The sequence below is a fragment of the Falco naumanni genome, chromosome 6, assembly GCF_017639655.2.
Source record: "Falco naumanni isolate bFalNau1 chromosome 6, bFalNau1.pat, whole genome shotgun sequence".
Taxonomy (NCBI): domain Eukaryota; kingdom Metazoa; phylum Chordata; class Aves; order Falconiformes; family Falconidae; genus Falco; species Falco naumanni.
The window spans coordinates 49202627-49230337 of NC_054059.1; the positions used below are offsets into that span (position 1 = coordinate 49202627).

Below are 27711 nucleotides of genomic sequence, written 5' to 3' on the forward strand. Positions count from 1 at the left end.
CTGAAAAAAGTGGTTAATTACTCAAAATGTGAGGTTAGTACAGTGCCATATGTAATATAAGACAACACCATTTTTCAGCTGTGATGAATGTAATGAATCCAATTCTTAATTTAAATGAGTTCTTTTTAGCAGTAACTGTATAGCTGCAATAACTGTGCATATGTGTGTGCACTTCAGATACAACTTCTGGAATATCCTGGACAGCCTTTTGCTTGGTCTCTCTTCTACTCTGTTTATGCTCTTCTGTATATAACTGACTTTGGGGAATTTTTTCTCCCTTTTTCAAATGGAGATTTTGAGTAGTCTTTAAAATTCATCTGTATTGATTCAGACTTCTAAGCTTTAATTTTGGAGTACCTTAGATCTCTTTAAACCAGTAATTTAAACCCTGGAGGAATCTTTTCAGTCTCCTTTGAGACTGGTAAGTTTAGTACTGTACTTTCATGTTTGGAGCATCTTTCATAGGAGGAGAGTCTGAGAGAGCTGGGGCTGTTCAGCCTGGAGAAGAAAAGGCTCAGGGAGATCTTTCTGACATGTATAAATACTTGATGGGAAGGAATGAAGATGAGCGGGGCAGGCTCTTTACAGTAGTGTCTAGTGACAGGACCAGAGGCAACAGGCACAAACTGAAACACAGGTGGTTTCCCCTGAACATCAGGAAACACTTTTTCACTGTGAGGATGACCAAGCCTTGGCACAGGTTGCAGAGAGATGGTGGAGTCTCCATTCTTGGAGATACGCAAAAGCTGCCTGGATACAGTCCTGGACAACTGGCTGTAGGTGACCCTGCTTGAGCGGGGTGGTTGGACCAGGGAACGTTCAGAGGTCCCTTCCAACCTCAGCCATTCTGTGATTCTGTTTGTGCGCCTCTGGTTCTAACTCTTGTGTCAGCTCTGTCACTGAGACCCTTCCCTGCTGTCACTAAGAGTTGTAGAATCTTTGTTTAAGAGTTTGCTCCAGTGACTGTGGCCAAAAGAAAATTCTGTAGTTTTCCCCCCTAATGTATCTTCCTGGATACATTTCATTAGTTACACATGTCAACTGTGAAGAGTTTTGGGAGCCTGGGAAGTGAAAAAGATTTTATAGTTTGTATTTGTGTATCAGATACGTATGTGTGTGTCTGAGTATTGCATACTTAATATAGATATTTTATAGAAGTTCAATGTAAAATCCTTAATCATAATGCTTTGATTACTGTTAACAATATTCCTTGTATCTTCAAGTTGCCTTCTGGCTTAGTTTATTCACTTTTTTTTTTCTTTTTGTGTGTGTGTATGTGCTTTGTGTTGCAGAGTTGGAAGAATCCAGGGATTTCAAGCTTTGAATGACGGGCGTCTTACAAGATTACCACAGCTAAACTGAAAAGGCAGATGCAGCTCTGAGTACCAGATTGAGTGAGCTGGTGTGTGCACTCCGTGTACATGAAAACACGCATGTTTTTGTCATCACGTAGACTTACTCTTGCATATTCCTAAGAGTTTTGCAATTGATGAAAATTAATTTGAGGACCAGATGGAGCACCTTTACAGCGAAAGAATCAGTACCCCATGGAAAGACACCTGCCAGTAATGTTCAACTTTCCACATGGTCTTCACGGGTGAAAAAAGTTAGCAAGAAGAGGAAGAAAAAACACCCTCTGCAGAGAAAAAGCCTGGCAAATACCTCCACAATCTCAGTCAGTAGCTGTGAGGGAAACAGAAGAACACGGAGGGTAGAGGAAACTGATTGTGTTATTGCAGAGGAATAATGTATGGTCATTGGCACGTTTTACTTTGGGCTCCATAGATTGTGAATGGACTAATTGTGACCATATGTTGAGTAATGATGACTGGAAGTGAATAAGTTGAGGAACTATGGGACAAGTCTGGGCATTGAACTGAGCAAACCTCGTTGTCCTTCTTGAGTTAACCAGGTCATCAAACTTGCATATTCTTTCTCCCTCTCCTTTTTCCTCTTTTCACTTAGTGTGGTATAAATACGAATTAATTGAGCTCATAAATGTTATTCAAATAAAACAATTGGAATACTTCATATGTTTCCTTCTTGTACAGCTGCAAATGTTGTGTCTGGAACTATGAATCTGTGCTGTAGACAAGCATCAAGAAGGAAAGATCCAATCAAACAAGCAAGGAAAATACCTAGAGAAATAGCGAACCCAGGAAGTCAGATTTTTAATGCTGCTTCTCTTTCTTTTTTAGATGATTATATTTCTTCCTTCCTTGAATTTTAGAAGATTTTGAAAGAGTGCTTACTTGATGTGCTTTAATTCTGGCATTTGTTTTTTACAGTAGGATGAAAAGTCTGTGATTCCTTGTAGCAGAAAAAAGGGAAAAGTAAAGGAAAAACAGCTTGACATTTTAGCCTGTTTCAGAGGAGAGAGAACTTCATGGTTCACCTGAGGCAAACTTATCTGCTTTGAAAGCTAAAAGCTTTAGAGCATTTTTGATTCTGCTATAAATGAAGAGGGGGTTTCTTTTTCATTCGTGTGTGGCAGCAAAAAGTGGGAAAGCAGGCAAGATAGCGTGATAAACAGTTCAGGCTGTGTTGGGTCTCTGGTGGAAAAAAAGTGCTGCAATGAAAATTGGATTGGCTTTGGATTGCAAAAACTTGTGAGTCCAACGAGCAGTTCAGTACCAAGAGGGATTTCCCAACTGGCCTGGCACACCAGTGCCTGCACAAGTTTGGGTCTGTTGTTTCGCACGGTTTGTGTGCCTTTTTTTCCCTTTATGCAATCTCTTTCAGCTTTAGCAGCAGAAATACATCAAATGGAAAAGATATGCCAGAGGGCAGCTTGGAAAAGATGAATGTCATATATGTACATATATATGTATGTACGTGTGTTTAAATTTCTGCAACTGAACTTTTGAAGAAAATCTGACTGGAGGAAATCTTAAAAGCCTTAAGTTACTTGAAACCTACACATTTGCAACTCTTTGTCTCTGGAATTGCATTACGCTAAACTGGAATCTCAGGCTGTATAAAGATTATATCAAGTTGAGCAAAAAGATGACTTAACCATTTCTTGAGCGCCTCTTACGAAGTAGCTGTTTCTCCAAAGGATAAGTGCACCCTCACTCTACAGACTCAAAAACAAAAATGAACCTGAATTTTTTTTTAAGTGTTACTTTTTCTTAGCCAACTGCCATCATCTTTTATAGAGGAATTTTTCACTATGCATTTGGTGGATATTTATAAACACTGACCCCATCCTCCTCCCTTTCAATGATCTATCCCAGGTCAGTCTTATCAATTAAAAAAAAAAAAATTGATTTAAATTTTGTGCACTAGACATATTACTTTCTTATGTCAAAAAATAAAATATTTAAAAAGCATGTATGCAGCAGTGGAACATGGGCCTGTTCTTTGCAGCGATTCCAACATCCTCTGCCTCTCCTGGAAAGGGAGAGTCCCCAAAAGTGAGAAGGAGAAACCGGTATGCAGGAGGCGGTACTATGAGGAAGGCTGGTTGGCAACAGGCAATGGCAGAGGAGTTGTAGGCGTCACTTTTACTTCCAGCCATTGCAGGAGGGACCGGAACACCCCTCAGAGAATCAACTTCAATTTGAGGGGCCACAACAGTGAGGTAAGCAAAACATGTGTTACACTTTAAAGGAAACAATAGCAGTCTGTTTGGTTTTTGTTGTGGTTTGTTTTTTTTTTTTAATATTTCTGCTTGAAATTTGACAGGGTGGTATGAAGGAGGCTCAAGACTAACCCAAATGTGATTGGGAACTGTTGGAGTCTTTCTAGTAAATTAAAAGTGTGGAGGCTGATGGTGGGGAGGTGCACTGGAAATGGATCTGTTTTTTGTTTGCCCTATTTTCTCCTTCATTCTTCATGCCCTTCCAGTTTTCAGGCAAATTCAATAAATGCATGCTAAGGGAGTTAAGAGTTGTGATTGTTGACCACTTTTACACAGGATTAACATCTGCCTTGGAAGACTAATGAAAAGGCAGGGGAGTGGGAGAGGAGCTCATTTGAAGTCTGCCACTTTTTCAGAAGCTGCAAACTGGAATGGCCTGTGGGAGGGCATAGTTGTCATCTCTAGAAAAACTTTCAGTTTTGTTAGAAGAACAGGCAATTGGGACTTGTCAGAAAAATGTTAAGATGCCCTGCAGTAAAATGCTGTAACTTCAGAGTGCAAGGCAATGTCGTGACTACAGTGATGCAAAAACTTTTCCATTCATTTTTTTTGAAAGAGATAATTCTGTTGCTAAAAGCTGCTATTTCAGCTGTGCTTTATCATCTTCCTGGCATGTATTTCTTTCTCTGCATAATGCTTCATGGAAAGTGCAGATGATGCCCAGTAGCACACAGGGTGTCTTGGACAAGTGTGAGGATTTTGTTTCTGCTTTTTGGTTAGGCTTTGTTTGGATGTGCTCTTTGAAGAGAATCTGTCCAAATCAAAGCTTTGCTTTTAGGTTAATGGGTGGAATGACATTGTATGTACTGAAATTAAAACCAAAGATACAATGTGGTTTTTCTTCTTTGTGCGGTTTACTGGTTGGATTGTAATAAATGTTGCCCTTGTGGCATAAGCGGCACCAAGGATATAGAGGTGGGTAGATTGGTTCCTGTGTAACATTAATAACAATGCTCTTTTTAAGGGAAAAAAGAAGAAGCAGGGCATAAATATTTAGTCTTAAATAATTGCTTCCACACGCTTTGTCTATATGCAGGTGCATGGGTGTATTCTAAAGTATATAGACTTTTATATTTATAGATGAGAGACAGATTCGCATACATATATTTCTGTCAGGTTCATTCAGAAAAGAACAGCCACCCTTTCCCAAAGGGAAGAATGATGTTTTGAGTCCAGCATTTTGTTTTGAACCCTCTCTAGCTGTCACTATAATTTTCAATTGCAAATTGCATTTTGTGTTTGAAGTGTGTGATACAATGATTGCTTTTCATTTCTCCATATTTTCTTCTCTAACTTTTCTGTGAACCTGGGCACCTATTTATATCTTTTTGCATAGTATGTGTCTTGGAAACAATGGAGGAAGTGCTGTTTATGGCAATGTGAAGTCTTGTTGCAGGACGTGGAAATACAAGACTAGGTTTAAGAATGTGGCAGTTAAGTGGAGAAGATGCTGATGTGAATACTGCCCATTGGTTTTGGCGGGTTTTGCTTTGTTTACTCGGTTGGCCATTAGATTTTCTTTCTTGGTCACCTCATCCTTGCTGTGTGGATTGAGCTGTGGTGTTGGCACATCCTTCCACCTAACAGTGATTGGCACGAGAGAAACTTAGCAAATGAAAGGAAAATGTTCTGTATGATTTTTTTTTTTAATTTGGGTGCTTAAAATGTGCTGAGTCAAGCTTGTCATTAATAAAGGGTTGTGTTTCTGTAAATAATCTTCCTGACAGCAGGAATTGTATGAATGACCAGAGTAGAGACTGTCAAATAATTTCTCTACATGCTACTACAAAACTGGTATGGTGGGGTTGTACTGCAGGAAGAAAAGTGGCACAATTACCTTTCTGTCATGAGTCTGTGGCTGCTATCAGATTTTCCTGCTGGCATTTTTTTTTGAGCATCCGTGCAGATAAAAGTTCATGCTTACAAGATGCTATGTTATACAACGTGCTTCACCAGGCTTACTGAATCCTTTTGTAGGAGAATCCTACTGATTTTGGTAGGAATGAAACTGTAATACAGGATTTGTTAGTTGTGAAAGGTGTATAGTTCAATATAGACAACAAGATTATTTTTTTCTTTAGAAAACACGTTTCCTTCTAAAGCTTCCTTTTGAAAGATTCTTTAAAAGAAAGAAAATGCGGAACACCACCACTTATTGCTAATATTTGCATAAGAAGTAGTAAATGTTTTGTTTTCCCATTCTTATGTTAAAAAGCAAGCCAACAACCATGTGTCTTCTATATACCAGGTTACACAATGGAAAATGCTAATTTTGCAAGTGTATCCTGGTATATGTGTCTGATCAAAGCTACATTTATTGTACAGAATGTGCCCAAAGGGATGTGATTGACTCAAAACTTTAAGAGCCTGTGTGTTTCACTGACCACTTCTAGGAGCATGTTTTATTGTCTTGTTCCCAGAAATGGTGATTTATACCTTTGTGTGTTTTTCTTGGGAGTAAAGCTAGGGTGACAAGTCAAGTTTATTGCTTTTCTAACATACATTGCTGCTTTAATATTAGTATGCATTCAGTTATGAAGTGTGAAATGCTGTAATGAACAGAGCAGAAGAGTGAAAATACAGAAGCTAGATGCTTTCCATTTGGGGTATAATTAGCAATATGCAGTGGGCAGAGCTGTATATTGTATTTCAGTTTTAGGGTGAAAATCTGGAAGAGGTAATGCGGCAGTGCTGTGCTTTTGGCAAGAACGTGAGACTATTTTTAAGTGAGTTGTGAAGGTGGATGCTAGTGATGTATTTTTGTGATGTTTTTAGGATTGCTGAAGAGATTCACTGAAACGGTCTTTTGGTGCACAGTTACTTTTTTGACTCTTAATAGCATACCTGTAGCATATCAGAAGAAATAAGAATGAAGAATCCCCAGGACTGAATTACTGACACACATGTTGCAGTGGTGGACTTGCATGATTCATCGCATTGAACAATAATTGAGAATGAAATGCTTTGTAGTGTAAGCCATGCTTGTGTTTTTACAACTGCTTCAAGGTTGGTTTTTAGAGTTTGCAGCTAAGAATTGGCTGCCATATTATTTTAATTAAAAACCTTGTGTTTTTTATAGTTTCTAAGGAGAACCAGAGGGATTAAAATAAGCATATTCCATTTATTCTGTGGCAAGATGTGAAAATACTGGTTTTGTGATATTTTTTTTTTAACTTTGGCATTGTATTTACAGTCCTGAATCTCATTTATGTAAGTCTCAGCATTCTAAAAATGAAAATTTAAATAGTCACATATCAAAGCCAGCAGCAACTTTGAAGGGGAAGAGGAAATGTGTGTTACGCAGCAGCTGTGCAGCTACAGCATGTTTCACATGTCATAGGAACATGTTGCATCTGTGACCATGGGCTGGGGGTGTCTCTGTGAGGGTAAGCAGTGGATGGAGCAGATGTGCATGACTGCAGAGGCATGTGGTTCATTTTGGCTTTGCAGCATCTCCCTTGGTGTGGGAGGCTGGTGTTCGCTTGGTTTCTTTCTTAAGTCTGGCAGGAAGATGGGCCATTGTACCACAGTGTGGGAATTAGCAGCCAGGGGTACAGCAGAGGTGCAGCGGCCTAAAATACCTTCCCCTCCTCTGAGTGTGTAGATGCAGTGTTGTGCAGAAATTAGAGTGAAATTTAGAAGTCTTTGATTTTGACCTAACTTGACTTTCCTTGGCTGCACTGGGAAACAGTGTTAGAAAAGTAATTGAGCACATTCCTTTTATGACTCTTATTATTTCTGTGATAAATTAAGGATTAAATTAAAAATATCTGGTCACTTCAACAAGGTCAGGGTTTTACCCAGTGTGAGTATAGGCTCTGAAGCATGCCAGGCTGAATATATTTTTTATAATACCATGGAGACACTGGCTTTCAGCTTCTGGTCCAGCCTAAGGTTTCTGGGGAGACATTTCAAGGGGATCTGTGAAAGATAATTAGAAAAAAAGCCCAAACTTATCCTCAGTGGGCTTCAATTAGCCTTACAGGGAACTTCCCTTCCAGTCAAAGATTTACAGGAAGTCTGCGAATCAAACTGGTTGGATGGTGCTGCTGTAGGTATTTCTTTTAATGGGTTCTGTTGTGTCTAGTGTATTAAGAAGGTAACAGTTTCTGTGGCACTTAATATTTCTCAGATTATTAGTGTTAAAATGTGTTTTGCAGGTGTATATTTTGTTTTCACTGCGGTAACTAAAAAGATGTCTTTGATATATTCAATCAGATTCAGTGTGCTAATTGCTGGACTGAAGCATTAAAACGTAACACAAGAATATGCAAATTCAAATGCAGTGAATTAGGTAACACGCTGAATACATTGTTGTGTATATATAACCTTTTTTACTGTAAATATAAATTACTCACTTATTTACATTTGACCATTATTTGAGTGTCCTAAGTGTATGACTACAGCTGCAAAAAACACCCTGTGTTGTTTAGCACAGGATTTAGAAGTAGATAAGGACATAAACACATCCCGGCTGGACTGTCAAATGATTTATTTTTAGTTACAGCTTTTCAAAGGAATGCTATCCTTTAAAAATATTCAATAAATGTTGCTTTTCATGCTACATTAGTTATGGAAGTCTGCACAGTTCTTGGGTTTGTTTTGTTTCAGAGTACAAGAAGGTCACAAATCATTTTTCCTGTTTTAAAAAGAAAGCTTTTCTTTATTCTGTTCACCTTTTTTGGTCTTCTATATGAAAAACTCTGAGCAATTCTGGCATAGCAGATTCTTTCCAGAAGTTTATTGCTTGTATAGAAAATAAATTTTAAAACCCAAACAAATAAACATTTTCAGTAGTGTTTCTTGATTTTTAGTGTCACTGGTAAGAATATAGAAAAAATACAGAAAAACTTTTTGTTTTTTTAAACTTTGTTGGTTTAATTGTAACTGGGATTTGAACCTTAAATGTGATTGTCATTATGATTCATAGACAGAAAAAACAAGTCAGCACATGAGTCTTGACAGCATGGGTACCTTGTGTCAAATGTTGCCTTCAGACGTGGCTGGAACAGTTGTTACTGGTGAACACTGAAGAAATCTTGAAGAGGTAGAGCGATACCATAGCTATAGAAACCTCAGAGGTACAAGATATACACTGATGTAAACTGCAGTGGTACTGCAGATCATCTCTCCTGTTTTTCTGTCACTGCACAGAGAAGACAGGGCAACGTTTGTTGGCAGAAATACTGTCTTTTTGTTAAAGCAAGCTTGTGTAATTGGAAAAGACAAACAAGCTTTTGGGCATACAAGGTTCTGAAGAAGGACTTGTGTTTCTGAAAGCTTGCCTAGTTTTTACAACCCTGCTAGCTGATAGCAATGCTAAATGTGTCTACACACCATGCCCTTCCTCTGTCCTTAAACTGTTACGGCTGCAGAAAAACAGTGCTGCAAAGACAGGCAGGATTAGTGCTTCTGTGGGAAGTGACTTGTAGGAGAATAGGTTCTGTGCCTGCCCGGGCTGGATCTGTTAAATTTGTATTGTGGCTGTTACTGTCAGGCTTTTCTGGCTACTTGTTTTCAGAAAGGACAAACACATTGGGATTTCAGGGAGGCTCTTTATTAAACCTTCTAGAACTGTCTGCTCTGCATTTGGTCTGGGTGCTCAAGTGCTTTAGTTTTCTTAAAGCAAGTATTAAAGGAACCAAAATACATTTAATACCTCTTTTTTGGTCTTTTTATCACCAATCTTTTAAACTTTTGGTGAAGCTTAAACATGCTCTGTGCCATGCAAGAATTGTCTTTCATAGCCTTCTCTTAAGAGAATTAGGGAAGGATATAAATGGAGCTGGAAGTTGGAAGGGACTGATCCTTGTCACTTAAGTGACAAATAGTCCTGCTGCTTCCCATTTCTCTGCCCTACAGCAGTTTGCAAAACCCCAAGGTACTAAACTGTACCCATAAACCTTCTGTATACTTTGTATTCCTTTAAGAAGCGTGACCCACTTTCAATGTTGACCCACTTTCAATGTGTCTTTTATCTTTTCTTTGAGGTATTATGTTTTCCAGCCACACCCAGCTTCTACTTCTACAAATATTTGCCTGTCTGTCTGTCCATCTTTTTCAGTTGCCTCAGAATCCCAGCCTCTGTGTGAGCTCTCCAAGTCTGGGGGGTTTGGCTGCTCAATGCACTCTCCTCTTGCTGAGGTACAGGATTATATTTGTTCTTACAGAGCTATGTGGCTTTGAGACAAGCCATCCAATACTGCTACTGTGATGAGTAATGAGAGCTGGTAATGCTGCATTGATGGGCTTCTTGAAAGTTGCTTTTGTAGGTCATGCGCAGAGTGTTTCCTGCAAAGGATAGGTCATCTGCTCAGGAAGATTTTAAATTACACTTTTTCTGGTTTGTTTTAATAAGCATCTAGAAAATCATCCCTCAAGGCTGGGTAAAAAAGGGGTATATGACATGAGAACAGTATTACAATCTTTTAAACAAAACTAATTATATTTGTGAGCAGGTCATCAATATGGATTTACATTTTACCGTGCTGTAACACATGGCTACAGTTTTATTAGATAATTCTACTCAAAAAATTTTGAAGTGAAATCAAGTTCACCTTTATCAGAAGTGAACCCTAAGCTTCTATTCATGTTAAATTGTTGAAAGATAACAATGTGCATATTTCAAGATGATGATGCACCCAAGGGATGTTTCTTGCCTTTTGAACTAAGGTGAAGATGCTCTTTTGCTCTGGATTGGAGCAATTGTTCAGCATGATAATTTGGGTGTTCAGGGAAGATAAATGCATTTTCTTTAACAGAAGTTTAATAATGAAGACCTATAGATGTAGTGAATAGGTTGGATTACTACTGACAGTTAATACCTAAGCTTGGAATATGAGCACCTTCTGAATAAGGAAGGTCACAACTCAATATGTAATTCTGAAGGCCTTGCATACGCATACATAAATACTGAGCATCTGAGTGGTGGAGAAATTGGGTTTTATGATAGCATTTCTGAACCATAATAATAATTAAGGACACTGACTTGGTTTAAACGGTTCCCAGAGGAATTAATCAAATTACAGATAGTCTGAACAGATAAGATACCCATTACAAACCATAAACATTTCACAATATAATTGAACATAGAGCACCAAGTAATTGCTTGTCAAGTATAGCTGGAATGTAGTAGGACAGACAAAAGAAATTTTATAGGCGCTTGTCCTTGGGCAACCAGCATCTCTGCTCTGATAGCAATCTTTATGAACATGTGTGAACTTCTGAGGGAGTGCTCAGTATTCTCTTTGCATTAGAAACTTCTTTAAAGAGAAGTAATCCACATGTGTAATGAAAATGTTACAGGAAATAATAAAAATGAAGTTGAATTGGGGAAATGTTTGTGAATTTTCAAAAAGTGCATGTTTTAGGTTTCCAAAATAGAATTGTGATGTTCCAGTTCTGGAATTATTTCACAGATTAGTATAATGAAAAATAGTATCTTTATACATTGCTTAATTTTTTTGCATTTTAAGGAAATTAAATGCACATAGATGACTTTACTAATGAAGAAAATACAGCTTTGTTTAGCATGGTCAGAATGAAATGAAACTGCAAAGTACAGTAGATTTCTTTTGCTATTCAAAAGGGACACTGGCAGGAAGGAGTTCACACCCCTTGCCCTGATTAACAGCAGGGTTCTCAGCTTGGTCGAAGATGTGCCTTGGTGGGTCCCGATTTGGCAATTTTGGTAGCTGTTTTCTGCAGACAACAGACAGCACTGTCCCCCATAAGGTTCTCACAGAGAAGCTGTTGATGTGCAGGCTGGGTAAGGAGATGGTAACAGTGAATTGAAACATGGCTGAATGGCTGGGCCCAGAGGGTGGTGATCGGTGGCACAAACTCTTATTTGGAGGCCAGTGAGTGTGGTATATCCCAGGGATCAGTCCTGGGTCCAGTCCTGTTTGACATCTCCATTAATGATCTGGGTGATGTGGCAGAGTTCACTCTCAGAAAATGTGCAGATGACACCAAGCTGAGACAAGCAGCTGATACACCAGTGATCAGCACACCAGTGGCTGATGGTTGTGCTACCATCCAGAGGGACCTTGACAGACTGGAGAAATGGGCTGACAGGAACCTCATGATAGTTCAACGAGAAGTGCCAAGTACTGCACCTGGGAAGGAAGAACGCCATGCACCAGTATATGCTGAGGGCCACCCAGCTGGAAAGCACCTTTGCAGTAAAGGACCTGGAGGGTCCTGGTGGGTGCCAAGTTGAACAGGAGTGAGCAATGTACCCTTGTGGCAAAGAAGGCAAATGGTGTCCTCAGCTGCATTAGAAGTATTGCCAGCAGGTTGAGGGAGGTGATCCTTCCCCTCTGCACAGCACTGGCGAGGACACACCTGCAGGACTGTGTCCACTTCTGGGGTGTTCTCCAGTCCACGAGAGACATGGACATACTGGAGAAAGTTCAGCAAAGGGCCACAAGGATGGTGAAGGGACTGGAACATCTCACACATGAGGAAAGGCTGAGACAGCTGGGACTGTGCAGCCTGAAGAGAGGGCTTGGGAGGATCTTACTAATGTGTAGAACTACCTCTGAGGGGAGGGTGCAAAGAAGATGGAGCCAGGCTTTTGACAGTAGTGCCCAGTGACAGAGGCAGTGACCACAAACTAATCCACAGGAGGTTCCCTGTAAACATCAGGAAACAGTTTTTCAGTGTGAGGGCAACTGGCTCAGGTTGCCCAGAGAGGTTGTGGAGTCTCAATCCTTGGAAATACTCAAAAGCTGAACATAGTCCTGGGCCATCAACCCTGTGTCCCTGCTTAAGCAGGGAGCTTGAACCTTCCAGAGGTTCCTTGCAACTCCAGCCATTCTGTGATTCTGTGAAATCTGTTTGTAGATCTAGGTGAAATCTTTTGCACCTAAACTGGTGGAACAGCATCAAAACCACAACTCTTGAAGGCAGGCAGGAAGTGCTAAATATGCAAAAGTGTGGAGAGAAGCTATTAAAATTTGGCTAAAATGAGAGAACAAACTGATGTGCTAGAGAAGGCAGAGAGCATTTTTTCTGAGCATAAGTACAGATGATATTCCAAGTAGTCAAGCAGTTGGAGAGCATAGTCAAAATCCTCATGAGGAATTTTAGGCAGAGGTAATTAAAATGCAGAAGAAAGTCAAAGCTGTTGGATGTGAGGGTAACTTCACGAGAGGAGCAAAATTGGAGAAGGAAAATAGTTGCTATACTGAAGAGGAGAAGAAACTGTTTAGATGTCATGCCCCTTGGAAAGAAGTTGTAGAAGAAGCTGCAGCGCATAAGTCTTGTTTTAAGCTTTAGAAATACGCAACCCTGCTTAAAACAAAGCAAGAAAAAAAATAACTAAATGTAGACAGTGAAAGATCTGACTCCTGGTGGAAATTGTATCACAAGATAGCAGTGCACAAATTACTGAGCTGGCTCATCTGTGTGTAAAATGAGAAAATGGCAAGTAACTGTTTTGTCAAGAAAAGACAAGCCAGAACTGTGAAGAAACCTGCAGCAGCAGGTCATCACTGCCTGGGATAGGTGTGTACGTGTGCCTCTGTGCAGAAGAGACAGGCGTAGCTGCAGTAGAGCCAGTCTCAGAAATGGTGTCCAAGCTGAAAATGACATTGGCTTTTGTGAAGCTGAGCAAACGTGTCAGGGGACACTGACAGGCAGCAGAAGGCAGCATCCAGTTCCACAGACGTAGTTTCCAGAGAGGATAATGGCCAGCAGCAGAAGACACAACTGAAGGCTGATTACCAGCGGCATGGTGACCTTCTGAAGTTAATGTCCTGAGTAGTGTCCTGGAGGGGAGGCCAAGCATAAGAACCTGCAAGAGTTGTTGCAGATGTTGAGAAAAAGGCAGTGTTTCAGCCTGTTGAGAAAGAAATCCATCATCTGATTAAGATGGAAGAAGGAAAGACACAGGGTTCTTCCACCCAGGGAGGAGACGGCTTTAAAGCCTTTAATCTGAAAGGAGCTAGAGGAATTTGGGTTTCACCGAAAATCTTGATTCCACCAAAAGGAATGTATCAAGGTCGTTCTTCAGGTAGAGACAAAACAGAGGATTGTGTCAGTGGAAAAAAAACAGTAGGAAGGAGACTCAGTTAGACTTGATTATTCAATTACAAAACACTAAAAATGAAGAAGTGTTTGTAATTTCTAGCTATGCCAATGAGAACCTTTCTTAAGGAATGACTTACCTTTAAAGGGTGCACATGTGAAGATACCCCTAAAGGCAGTTTTGAGGATACGATGAGACACCTTTCTGATGCTCTGCTGTTGGTAAAAGGAGTGTTGATTGCATACTAGAGTGCTTAGCTTAAAAAAGATACAAACAGATCTTTATATTAGGATTATTGTAAGGAAAAGTGATCCTACTCCTTATTTTTTCCCTTCCCTTAATTCTGATTTGATCCTGTGAAGTATTTCTTGGCTTGATAATACACAAATACCTTGCTCCTCCGTTCAGAAATATTCTAGGAGTATACAATGAAGCTGTGTTTGCTGGTGCTGCACAAAAGTGAGAATTCTAAATGCCCGATTAATTAATAAATGATATTGCTGTAGAGGGAGTTCTGTCTGTTTTAGGGAATGGATGCTCAGAATGCAGTTCCTTGAAATAAGGTGTCTTAAAAGTACACAGAGGACTAAGTGGCTAAGAAAGGCTGCAGTATGAGAGTACCTGTCTCTTCCGTATTCTGGTAATATCTTGAGTTAGGCATATACTTCATGATCTAAATGGGACCAATACTGAATTAAATGTATGAAATGGAAGAACACTTGATGTTACAGTTACAGGCACAAATTGCTTTACTGTACAAAGTGAATTCTTAGCCTAAGTAATGTTTGTTGGTGCACAAGATAAATGTCATCTTAGCAATTCTACTTTTGCCCACAAGATACCCCGTTTGATCACAGATGTTGGAGTAGGAATGACTGTTTTCCTATGGAATGCCATCAATCATCTAAGTTCGATTTAAATTCCATTGCATTTCCAGCATTTTTAATCATTTCCAGAATAAAACCCTCAATGGTTTCTTAAGATTTAGTAGTCCTTTTACTAATTAGGGAACCCAGACCCCACACTCCACTTGTGAGACAAGTCTGCATGTCATAACCTCTCTTGAATATTAGCAATACATAACACAAGTTGTAAAAATGTAAACCAATACTTATTTATTAAGAAATAGGTATTGGAATATGTGTATGTTGTTCTTGTTTGAAGGAAATCAGAAGTCTTTTGAAGCAGTGTTTCAAATTAAGAGTAGTTGTCTAGGATAAAATTTGTCCTGCTTTAAGCACTTTATTCAGAAGAAACAAATCCCGCAGAGAGGTTAACAAACCAGATTAAAATACTGTCAGTTTAAGATATTCTACTTATGCAACCGATTATATGTTGTTATTTTGTCTCATGGCTGCCACGAAGTCATTCTGTTGATTAAGCAGATTGAGATTAGGCTTTGACACGATGTTATCATGTATTATTAAAGGCCCTACCTGGAGCTGTAGTTTCATTGGGTTAATTGTGGTGATGGTTCCGGTCACTGGGTATGTGTTAAAGTTGTCCTCCCTCAGCCAGGTTCCTGCTCCGGGTCCTCAGAGTGAGGAGGTGAGATGTGGTTGTGATTACAGTGGCTGGGGAGATAACTGTATGTAATGGCTGGCAGCGGGTGTCAGTAATTATGGGTATAGATTGCTTCTCCATCCCAAAGGTCCTCAGCTGCTGCTAACAACTAAAGTGAGTCACCTCCTGCCTGGGATGGGAGAGGGAGGTGCCGCCTCTAAAAATAGATAAGCCTAACTACCATTTGAGGCAAATACATATACTTTTATATATCTATACCTATATAATATTTTCGGACATGCCTCGTTTCATTTTAATTGCTCTTTCTACAGCTTTGATGCATGATTGTGATAATAATCAAAACTTGTTTGTAAGACTTGAAGGACTTCAGCATGTTCATGTGGCTAGAAAACATACAAAGTATTTTACATATGTATAAAAAATCCAAATGCATATATGTGTGTCTTAGGAAAGACATGGACCTGTTGGAGTTGGTCCAGAGGAGGGCCACAAAAATGGTCAGAGGGTTGGAACACCTCTGCTAGGCAGACAGGCTGAGAGAGTTGAGGTTGGTCAGCCTGGAGAAGAGAAGGCTTAACTGCAGCCTTCCAGTGCCCAAAGGGGGCTTGTGAGAAAGATGGGGACAGACTTTTTAGCAGAGCCTGTAGGGGTGGGACAAGCAGTAACGGTTTTAAACTGAGAGGGCAGATTTAGACTGGAGATAAGGAAGAAATGTTTTACAGTGAGAGTGGTGAGGCACTGGAACAGGTTGCCCAGAGAGGTGGTAGATGCCCCATCCTGGAAACATTCAAGGTCAGGCTGATCGGGGCTCTGAGCAACCTGAGCTAGCTGAAGATGACCTTACTCATTGCAGGGGGTTGGACTAGATGACCTTTAAAGGTTCCCTCCAAACCAAAGTATTCTATCATTCTATTTTATATATATATAAAAAGAAAGGATTTGTGCTATATGTTGTCAGATAAAATAAATTCATGTTAGTAAAGCTGTTGAAAAAATAACAGCTGTAGAGAAATTCTGTTCTACAGAAAAGTAGACTAATGAGGAACTAAACCATTTGATCTGGGGACCTCATACAGTCTCCTAATGTTTTATGCTTTACTTTCAGCTAAATTAATAAAATATAAACCAAATGTTCTATATTGAGCTAAAAATTCATATGGAGCTCAATAGATGTACAGATAGATGAGACATACCACAACATATGATATTATTTTAAATGAGAGCGTAGCATCTTTTTACAGTCATCTTTGAATATTCTTGTTTTCTAACTAATGTTTTTTCAAATCTGTGGTGAATAGTCATGATTCATACACTAACAGAAGGAGTAAGCTTTCTGTCCTCGTACTTTGCCTATCCAGCTGTTTTGTTTTGAAGGAAATAATGTCTGCTTTTACTGTGGCTGTTCATGTGCTTTCAGTGTTTCTTTCCTACATGTTCTCCTTTTTTAGTGCCATGAAGAGTCCAATATAATAGCAGCTGAAACTAAACTAGAAACTTCCTTTTGATAAATGTACCCATGAAACTTGTTGCTATGCACTAGGCATTTTATTACTTCACTTGAGATATTTTTTCAGGGTAGTTTCTGAGTGTGAGACTTTTGTACTGAAATACACAGATGTTTAGTCGTAAGTGTATCTCCTGTCTGAAAACAGTAAGACATAAAAGATATAAAAGATTTTAAATGTGATGTTTTTAGGCAGCTGTTAACTTTTCAAGTTCCTTGTGGCCTTTACGTTTTTAACCTTCAGGACAGAAATTTGAAATCTTTTTAATATTGAAGACACTCTTGCTTCTTAGGTGTTTGGGTTTTTTTTAAATACTACTCATAGTATTAGAAATACCTTGCGGTTAATGTTTTACTTTCAAATTACTGGTGCAAATAATAGTCACACCTGAGTTGTTAGCATTATATCTATTCACTCTCTGGAAATTGTAAGCTTTCCGGTATTATTATTGTACTGTTGAAAAACAGGTAATCTTATGTGACCAGCATCCCTTATTATTTTTCCTGGCGTTTATTCAAGCAGAGGTTTTTACTAATTATGTAGGGATCTAATACATAATGAATTACACATTAAGTGGTAGCAGCATCTGTGAGAGCAGGGAAAGAGCTCAGAATTTAGGTAGAAGTGGGAATGAGCAGGAACTGGGGAACAGGGCAGCCTGAAGTGTAGAGTGGGAGACGCAGGAGTACCTGGAGGGGGATAGGAGGCACGGAGAGGGCAAGCCTGCCTGCTGCTTTTCTGACGAGACTTTCTGCCAGGCCCTGGGGTTGGACCTATGGTTCTGAGGTCCTGAATTCCCCTTGATTCATAACCAGCTATCAGATATGGTCAAAATATCTTCATCCTGTGTAGTGAGTGATCCAGACTGGAGATGACAACTTTAATAGCTGTTAGTTAAATGTAGATAGTAGATATCAGTCCTGCTCATCGTTTTGTGGATTGATGGTGGATGTCAGGAGCAACATGTAGGGTTTTCCCGTTTCTTTTGTAAAGCTTGAGCAATTTGTCAGACAGCCATTGTGTACCAGAGAGAAAGATTAAGCTATTGGAAGTTATGAAATGTCAGCATTACCTGCAGCTGATTTACCGTGTCAGTTCATTTCTTTGGATGCATTGGTGCATATGTATTACGATTCAGTTTTCAGTTTCCTGAATACATACTTCTTTTTTTGGATCCTTGGAATTCCTATCTGTTCAGTGCCTGTACAGTACCTGCAGATGAGGGAAAGTTACTTGAACAAGCTCTGTATTACTTTTTTTGGAAATCAGTAAGTATGTAGTGAAGGGCATGGAGAAAAGTGAAGTCCTGCGGCTGGACAGCTGGATGTTATTGTGGAGGGTTGTTTTTCTTACTGAGTGTTTCACCATAAGCGGGATGTATTTCTCGTTTTCTGAGTACTGGTAGTAATCATTTTACTGTCTTTGGAACTGTGAAGATTAATTAATTAATTTTTCATGAAATGCTCAAATACTATAATTCTACACAGGTAGCCAGCATTTCTTAGTCTTAAAGCATTTGCTTTTGTCAGTCTGATCTTGATAACTTCTGGGGATCTGATTTCACAAGCCAGTTTTAAAATAAATTTTCATGACTCATCTTCAGAGTTTGATAATGAGTAATATTTGGCCCCACAGCACGTGGGCAACAATGCAGTGTTTTTTTGGCATGTATCTAGCTAATCTGGAGGGATCCCTTGATGGACAGCAAAGCTAACTTAAAAACATGAGACTTGAGTTGTATAGCCATCAGAGTAAGGGGAGTTTTAGTGGTGTTTTACATTCAGCTCATTGTGATTCAGTCATTTCATTAGCGCAGAAATCACCTGTTTGGAGCTTCAGAACAATTGTAATGATGCGGATTGTGCCCAGAGGATGTATAACACAACTCTTGTTAATGGGAGATTTTAATAATTGAGTTCAGTGTTGTTGATAATAACATTAGAGATGTTAGATCTAACTTGTCCTGTTGAGCTTGACTTCTCAAGTGTTATAAAAAATTCTGTGATGTACTTATATGCTGCAGTGATTATTAAGACTGAAAATCACAGGCGTTTAATTTAATCTAAAACATGGTAGTGTGACTCCCTTGGGTAGGCGTGAAAGCTAGAAGAAAGTCAGATAGTAATGGAGTGAAGTTTCTTATTGTCAATTAACTCCAGAATTGCTTGAAAAATGCAGATGGTTTATCAGCAGACTTACTGTAACCTCACCAGTACTGTAAATTCCACTGCAGTGTGAGAAATCAAGTTGAGCTTTTAAACCTCACCAGTAATCAAGGTTTTGTAGGTTAACGTAGGTTAGCTCTCCTGGATCATCTGACATGGTATGTCCAGCAGGTTTAAGTGGGTATAATGGAGTGAACTGTTCTGTATATGAGCAAAGAGATTCTTTTGATTGTGAAAGCAACAGAGACATGTTATCTTTTTATTTATTATGTTATTTTTACTATGCTAACTCTGTGGTGCTAACTTTTTATATTGAATGTCGGCAGGGGTGAGTTTTGAATACATGTGAGGAGCAAATTTATTGAGCAAACAGTTGCTACTGTTAAATAAATCACCCTTAAGGTTGCATTTTAAAGCAATTATATTGGCAGAATGAGGCAGAGGCCCATAAAATGTCTTACAGAAGGTGCATGAACTGTAGAGGAGGCTTTAAAAAGGGCATAAAATGTCTCCTTAAATGCCATTTATACTTCCAGGTCGTTGCAGAGGATGCTTGTTTGGGTTCACTGTCCAATGTGATGGTGGTTAATTTTCCAGATTATTTTTACAAGTGTTTTTTAGCAATGGCAATTCCATTGTACTGTGCAGTGGCACTTGTGGGTAACTTCTGTCAGTATAGATTTAGCTACCATTCTTGTGAAATTAGATTTTTCCTTCATAATTTTCCTTAAGAGTGAAAAATGGATTGTTATTTTTTAAATATTCATGTGGATGGCACTGGTTTTAGTGAGGCATGTTAGATTATGTAAAATACTAATCTAGTCTGGTGTTAATAACAACATTCTGTTTGGGCTTTTTACAAATCAAAAGTATTTGAACTTTTTACTTAAAATACAATTTTCAAAAGCCGTTTCGCTCACTCCTCTTAATCTTTGTAATTCTGCTTACAGAAAGTAGTCTGCTGCTTTCTTCATTCACTGCTTGGGATAAGTAGAGAGGGGAAACCTTGAAAATACTTAAAATGAAATTGAAGAGACAGATTTCCCATTTCTGTGAGCCAGTAGTAATCCAAGTTGAAAATAAGCGGCTTGTTTTTTAGGATTTTTGCTCAGCTGAGAATTTTTGGAACAACTGTAGTCATGACAGTCACATAACTGTTTGATGGAAGGCTGCTCACCAATTTGTATTCATTTTTGGGTGGTTATTAGCAAGCTAATAACTCTGGATGCTGTTTTGAAATTTCCTGTCACTTCTTGTCATTATCACTGGAAGCAGTGGGTGTCATTCCAAGGGATCAGCCTGGCATTTTGTACTACATTTTTCACAGACAGTGATGTGTGTATCTAGACCAATGATGCCCAGTCTTTCTACCCAGGGGAACTAATTCCTTATTCAAGTGTTTAAAGAGAAAATTGCGTGCTTTGGCTTCTCCTCTGCCACGTGACTGGACTTTGTGTGGGGTGCTACTTTCCAGTCATGTACTTTCCAGAAGCAATAAAAACAAATAGGTAGTGTACCAGCAAGTTGTATTTAGCCCTCAGGTGGAAGTTATCTGAGCAGCAGCTGTAGAATGTGCTCATTAGCGTGCTTTGCTGAAGGTGGTACAAATGTGGGGCCCAGATGCTTTGTCATAGCCCTGCCAAGGGATGGGATTTGGTTGCCCTTCGCCTTTGTGTTGTTACCACCAGCACTGATAAATTGTTACACCTTACACAGCGGCAAGAGCCACTGCACACCTATAGCGGTAGCACTCTGTGCTGCGTGTAGCTGGAGTTACCTGTCACTGGAGACAGTGTTTCTGAAGCCGAGTTGTAGCAGAAGCTCTTCATTCACTTCCCCCGTGTTGCAGGGGTTTGTCAGTGAAGGATCCCGGCAGAAAGAGACTTGGGTCAAGCTACAAACCAGAAAAAAACAAGGCAGGATCTCTCAGTCACAAGGATGCCAAACCATCTGACATCAAAAAGCTGTTAAAACTTACATGACAAATTCTACTACAAATAGCGTGCTGGATCTTTTAGATATTTATCTATTTTATGATCTCCCTTCTATAAATAAAGCTATATAATAAAGTGCTCCAGGGTCCTTTCAGATGAAAGGCGTCAGATAATGGCGCCTTTGGATGTTTACCTCTTGTCTGGGCTTGTTAATTCGTTTATCACTGAAATGCTTTATTGCAACAACTCTATTCTTGCCCATGTGTGGTGTGAAACTATTTGAATATCCTTATTTATTTTAGCTCATTTATTAAGTTGCCTGTTGTGGGGCATCTATGGCCTGAATTAAAACAGATACGAAACACTCAACCCAAATCTCTATGTGAAAGTGCCAAATGAAATACATAGCTAGGCAAAATTAAAACCAAAGAAATAAATCAGGCACAAGGACAAGCCCAACAGACCTCTTGCAAACCACCCACAAAGGGATTAGTTCTGAGCTACTCAAAGGAATGGGAAAAACATGGGTAGCAGATAAAAGAGCAAAGGGAAGGGACCAAACGTATATAAAAATAGCTCAGTTGAAGTCAAGAAGTCTTGCAGTGAAGCCAGTCAGAAAAGAGCAAGAAAAGAAGTGCATGATGAAACACAAAATGTGTTACACAAAAATGTGCATTGTTATAGACGGGTGGAAGTTGTGGGGCAACGTGGCATCCCGGGCTCGAATCTAATCTGGAGCAGGCAGAGTGCCTTGCTGACGTGTGGCCTGCTGGCTTCAGCTTTTTTGAAACAACCAGGAAAAAAACAGGTTTTGCCTGGTTGTTTCATCCTACCCACCATAACCAGCTGCAAGGAGGGAGACGACATTGCACATGCAAGTCAGAAAGCTGCTCTTCTAAAACACAAGTTTGCTTTTCTTTGGTTGGAAATAGAGTATAAGGGCCCTTAACCACCCATTAAGCACAGAACACCCAAGTACTAAAATGTTTTGCAGGATGAGGTCTAGAAGTTGTAAAAAGATGCATTCTTTTGAGGTTTTGGATTTTACTGGCCTGGGTGATTTCTTCTCAACTTTCCCAAGAAAAGCCCTTTGTAGCCATCAGGATGCTGTAGGCAAATGGAGAACAACTACAAGGGCTTATCTAAAACATCCCCTTTTGAATAGATTATTTCTCCACAAATGAACCCTGCTGGTTACAAGGTCATTTAAATGAAATATGTGTTGCTGCCATGTTTGTAATCTGAACTGTAATCCTTCACCTGTGCCAGCTGGACAGTGCCAGGTCATTGTCCCCAAACAGGTTAAATCATTGAGTGCAGGAGAAAAGTCTAACAAGTGACTTGGCATTTTTGGTAGGGTGCAACCGTTCTCCCAGCTCTAAGCTTCAAAACAAACACACCCTGAACATTATGCAGCTCTTTTATTATATCTTCTGGCAACCTGTGGTTGGTTTCTGCTTTGCATAGCTGCCACTTCTTGGGATTCTTATTGACAGTTATTTTTTCTTCTTGGCCCATTTGGGTATTTGTTTAAACGGTGTAAATGAATGACATTACTACTACTAAAATATTATCTTTAGTTCCCCTGCTGCTTTTCCTCGAGTAATATTGCTGTGGTTTCCTCTCCCTCCCTCTGCCCATGCAGTAGCACCCTTTTGCAATAATAATGTTACTGTAATTTGCTCTTTCTTCGTTCATTCCTTTTGAATCTCTTTATGTGAAATCAATGCTTGTGAAAGCTGGAAGTTGACTGTTCTGGAGCTCGTCAGAGAGATACCGGTCAGAGTGGATGTCCAAAAAGGTGGCAGTTGTGACAACTCTTTAATCCTTTAAGTTTTATGCTCACCCATTGTCAGCAGTCCCCAGTGCCAATGCTGGGGTGGTTATGCATGTGTAATTATTACCTGACTGGGACAGGTTTCATTCATTACTGTCCTGCCGTAAAGGTGTAGCAGAAGGCAGTCTGCAGGTGACGAGGAAGATGCTACAAATTCTTACTTGTAGTATCTTGTATAAATTGGATAGGCATAACCCTACTGGTTTGTGACCAATATCCAAGGGTTGTTATAAACGGTGTGGCTGGAGGTTTACAAAGTAGTGGGGCATTGCACATTTCAGTTCCTCTTTACTGATGTGTGTTTGGTATTTATAAGTTAAAAATAGGACATCTTTTTCAATTTAAAACATATATTAATTGAAATAGCTAAGAGAATGTAAATTAGTAAATTCTGCCACATCAAGCCGAGTTCTGACTCTGTTGAAGCTTTCTTGGACCACTGCAGTTGTCTTCAATAAATCCAAACTTGTCATACCCATGTGAAGCCGCATCTTCTTCATGGTAGCTTTGAGTGGACCCACAGATGGGGTGCTGTGCTGGATACACAGGATGGCGGGTAAAAGGAGTGTGATGAAAGGAGTAGTCTGATTTACACCCTTGTATGTAATCTACTATTTAGTATTTCTCAATTCCTGGTCTTTACTGGCAGTATGCTGTCAGACTTCTGGAAACTATTACTGTGGTACTGGGTTTATAGTTGTGATAAAACACACTCCAGTCTTCAGAGCTTTCTGAGAAGCTGCTGTTTGTTTGAAAGTGGAATTTTAATTTTTTTTTTTATTTTATCTATCATTACCACACTTGAATTCTGCTTTTCTGTATTCCTAGTAGTTTTCTTTTTCATTTTGAAATGAAACTCTTCAGCCTTAGCTAGTACTTAGTGTTCCTTTGTCTTGCTCATCTGACTCCTTATCTTAATTGCATCAGCTCCAAACCCCATCTGTATTTCAGAAGCCGCTAATTCCTACTTTCAGTTGTGCCTGCTTGGTTCCCATTGCTTAATGATACGTTTGTTTAGGCCAGAGATTTCTGCCTGGACTTTCTGGTGGTAAAACAATTTAAGGAGTCCTGCAAGGTCTTCAGGTGTTTATTGCAAGTGTGATTTGAGGCGCTTGGTCTGGTAAGGCTCTGTGCTGAGATGTATTGTAGAAACAGATGTATGTGAAGCTGTGGTGTTACATTATTTTACTTATGCATATTCTACTCAGTGTTCTTTAAAATGTCCCTTGTCAGGATTTTAACTTAATTATGCAATTTAACTTTTTTGATGTGAAGAGGGGAGGAAAAAAAAAAAAAGAGATAGATAAAACTTCAAATATTGACCTTTTGGGAAAGGGAGTGAAAAAGAAATAGAGTGCAGACGTTTACCAGAGGTAGGGAGAGAGAGGGAAAAGGTTAATAATGCTGGCACTGGCAATTTTTAGAATTCATTTGTAGCTGTATGTCACCAGTTTGAGACAGGACGGTATGAAGATTTACATGTTTAAAGGCTTTGCCCACAACAGGACAGTATGAAGGTTTACAATGTTAAAGGCTTTGCCCACAATGATTAAGAGCATCCATAGAGTATCAGATCAAACGTCCAAATGGCACAGTGTCCTGTCTCTGGCAGTGACCAGTAGCCAACACACAGGAAAGAGTTTTAAGCACCACTAAATTGGTAGTTGTACTTTCCTGATGCACACCATCACTCTCCAGGAGCCGACAGCTCAGGAGCTCCATGGGTCAGGTACATGGACTTTGCATCCATACAACTTTTTTCTGTGGATTTGCATAACTGCTTTTTGCATCTGTGTAAAGTTCAGGGTTATCTGGTATAGTGACTTATAGGCAATAGATATACCTATGAGTTGTGTGGAGAAAGTATGTTCTTTTGTTGCTGTTTACACGTCTGTCCCCCTGATTTCCTTTGATGACTTTTGTTTCCTACACTAGAAAAGGCAGTAATAACCTATTTACTTTTTGCCACTCCTGATTTAATAGACCTATATGATGTCCCTTTATAGTAATTTATTTTCCTGATTTGAATAGTGCTAGTCTGTTGCTCATACAGAATCTAATCTGTTCATACATTTGAATAATCTTTTTTTCCCCCCTTTTCTCAGTGTGTTTTCAAGTTGCCTTATATGCATTTTGAGACTAGAGGAGCAAGAGCTATGTATCCATGCATAATAGAAATGAAAACCCATACAGTGGCATAGTGCTAGTTTCTGTTTTCCCTATCTCCCCCACCCCCTTACAGTTGCAAATGGTGGCCACCATGATGACAATTACCACTTGTTACAGTTAGGGCTGATGTGTTTCTTTGAAAGAAGGCCTAGTGGGGGACATTTTAACCAGAGATGGATAGAGGACCTGACGTGGACTCCCAGTACAATTCCTGCTTCTTTGTCCCATGTAATATTTGTCAAAGCAATGGCAACGAATGATGATACATATTTATTATTTTTTTTGTGTGAAGGATGGCTGCATTCAACATGCACACACGCAGATAAAAGAAGTTGAACAGCTTCAAAAGCTATGTCAATCAGTCTGTCAAAATCACATTGGCAGACCTGGAGTACCGTATGTACAGATGGAACCTGAAAGTGAGATCTGTTTGCTTATGGGAGGAAAGGGAGCTTGGCTTGACAGGATTACCACGGAGAGCTGCTGGCTTGCTTGGCTGTGACCGCATCTTCACACTCTTTGCAAGAAGCTTGCCTTAAATCTCTCTCTTCTACGTTTATTTAAAAATTTTCTTTTCTTTTTTTCCCCCCCTGCAAGCCATGTGTCCCACTTGGAAGGTGTGCAGCCTTCATGCCTCTGTCCCCGCTGGGGCACCAGCACCCTTGCAGCCCAGGCGGGGCTCCTGGGGTCTGCCGGCACCGCTCGCTGCATGGGGTGAGCAGGCAGGAGGGTGGCTGGCACAGCTGTACCTTCGCTCAGGCTCTGAAGGCTCCACAGGGCAGGAACAGGGGCTACTTGTCCGTTTCGGGGAGCGAGGGAAGAAGAGCACAAAGCGAGCAGGGTGTGGGCTGCGAGTCCTGCTCGTTGCTCCAGTCAGCGCTCCCTGGGACCCGAGCCCTGGCTGGGTGCTGTGGGGAAGGGGTGTGCCTCTGCCCAGCAAGCCCACCCTACACACCTTGGAGAAATCTTTCTAAACTGCGTCAAGTCTTGAAGCTAAACAGAAGTTACTTACCTGTTGTCTAGAAGGTCGGGGGTTTTTTGTTATAGGGTTGGTGATTCAGAGCAGCTGTTCGCTTACAGGCTTAATGGAAATCCGCTTGAAACGCTGGGGGAGTCTTTCTGGCATCTGTAGTTAAATTTAAATAATTGTGTTGTCATACAAGCAATTGTCCATTTCTTATACTTTTGCCATGAGAAATAAGATAGTCTTCATTTGTTTTAAAATGTGAACATTTAAAAATGTGTTTATGTAGGCAGTATGCTTGATCCATCTCTCCCGACCAGGTATTGTGTTGCTAGGCTTGCTCCGTAGTAATACTGATGTACTAAAGTGTTGATCTGTTTTCTGGCAACTAAATTTTGTGATTACCTTTCTCAGAAAGGTCTCATGCATTGAGGGGAAGACTTGTGGGTCTTGTTGGAGGTGTCCACCTTCCTGGCTTTGATCGGTGCTGCATACAGTGGTGTAAGAACAACACACTTGTGTTTCGTCCTGAGGCTACTTTACTCTGATTTCAGCTCGCAGGTCACTTAATTTAGTAACATTTGTCCACCGTGAAAATGGTGAACATTTCTGTAAGTTTTAGTGAGGAAGAATTAAATGTCTAATATCTGTATTGTTAAATGGAGTAAAATAAATATACGAAAATGATTCAACGTAATGAGCATGTTCCCTGGAGAAGAAGATATTAAAATGCAAAGAGAAGGTGAAGGACATGGGTACTTAAAAACTAGAGCAAATGTACAAAGGAATAAAATTCTTGTCAGACAAAGATTTGGTAAGAAGAGAAAAAAAGCTAGTACACCAAAAAACATCTCTCGATTGTAAGAAGGAATATTTTATTCCCATTTGCGTCATGTAAACAGTTGAGGCAACGTAGTCAACCCTTGTAAAAAGAAACATTCACCTTCAGACATTAAAATGAGCTTTGTAACCAAGTAAATGTTTAGAACTGTTATGTTTCAGTGATAAGAGAGGACAGAAGGGAAGCTTCAGACCACAGTGTGAATTTGGGGCTCTGTCTCCTCTGGCTGTAAAATGGAGGTTTTGCATAACACTGTTTAAACCTATCTTGTTATGGAGGATAATATTCAGAAGCAACCTTGGTGGGGTCTTGTTAGCAGCACTAAGTAGGTATTCGGTGTTTATGACTCACTGGGATGCTTACTAATGTATTCTTGGGTGAGATCTACAGACTTTTGTCCAATAAATTATTTTTTTAAAGTAGAAGTGCAAAATTAATGAGAGATTAATTGCCATCCAAATTGGATTATTTGGCAGGGCTTCATACGTAAACCCATCAGCATCAGTGCTTCATCTAAAATAATGATGGCATTGATACTAAAATGTAAAGCACTGGCATTTTAAGATGACTCACTTCAGGAAGAAATTCTATTTTAAAATCAGTCCTTCAGTCTGAGCTGCAGGCTAGGGAGGATGGTATTTGCTTTTGATAAGGGGTATGAAAAAAAATGGATTGAGTGTTTACTGAGGGACATAATCATTGCAGGCATGCAGTTAGACAAGGTAAAGCTCTTTGGAGAGGACTATAGAGTAAAAGCCTGCTTTCAAAGAGACAGAATAGGCTGTATGATCCAAGACAGATACAGGCTAATTGGCTGACCTTACCGCGTTTTCTATGAGGTTTGGCTTGAAAAGGAGAGAAGTAACTTCCAGTCAAAGGAAATTTCACGTCTACTTCTTTGAACTTCATTCTGTGACTTGCATTTGTAATTATCAATGTAGCTTGAGCTGAATTAATTTTTTTTAATGACACAGTATTTTAGTGTGGCATAGTTCATGTTTTCACGGTGTTTTGAATGTAAAAAATGCTACGTGAGTACAAAGAGCTGTTACATCTTTGTTATAGGGCTGCTGATTTTTATTTACTTGCATGAACT

General features: G+C 39.7%; 1 protein-coding gene across 8 annotated transcripts in view; it reads left to right on the forward strand.

Moving 5' to 3' along the window:
- TULP4 (TUB like protein 4) overlaps positions 1-27711 on the forward strand; it is a 185263-nt gene that overhangs the window by 44238 nt on the left and 113314 nt on the right. For all 8 annotated transcript variants that reach the window (XM_040597229.1, XM_040597234.1, XM_040597233.1 and 5 more), the window contains one exon: positions 1293-3583. In XM_040597229.1, the coding sequence (XP_040453163.1) occupies positions 3332-3583 (252 nt within the window). In that variant the 5' untranslated portion in view covers positions 1293-3331. The remainder of the gene's footprint in view (positions 1-1292; positions 3584-27711) is intronic.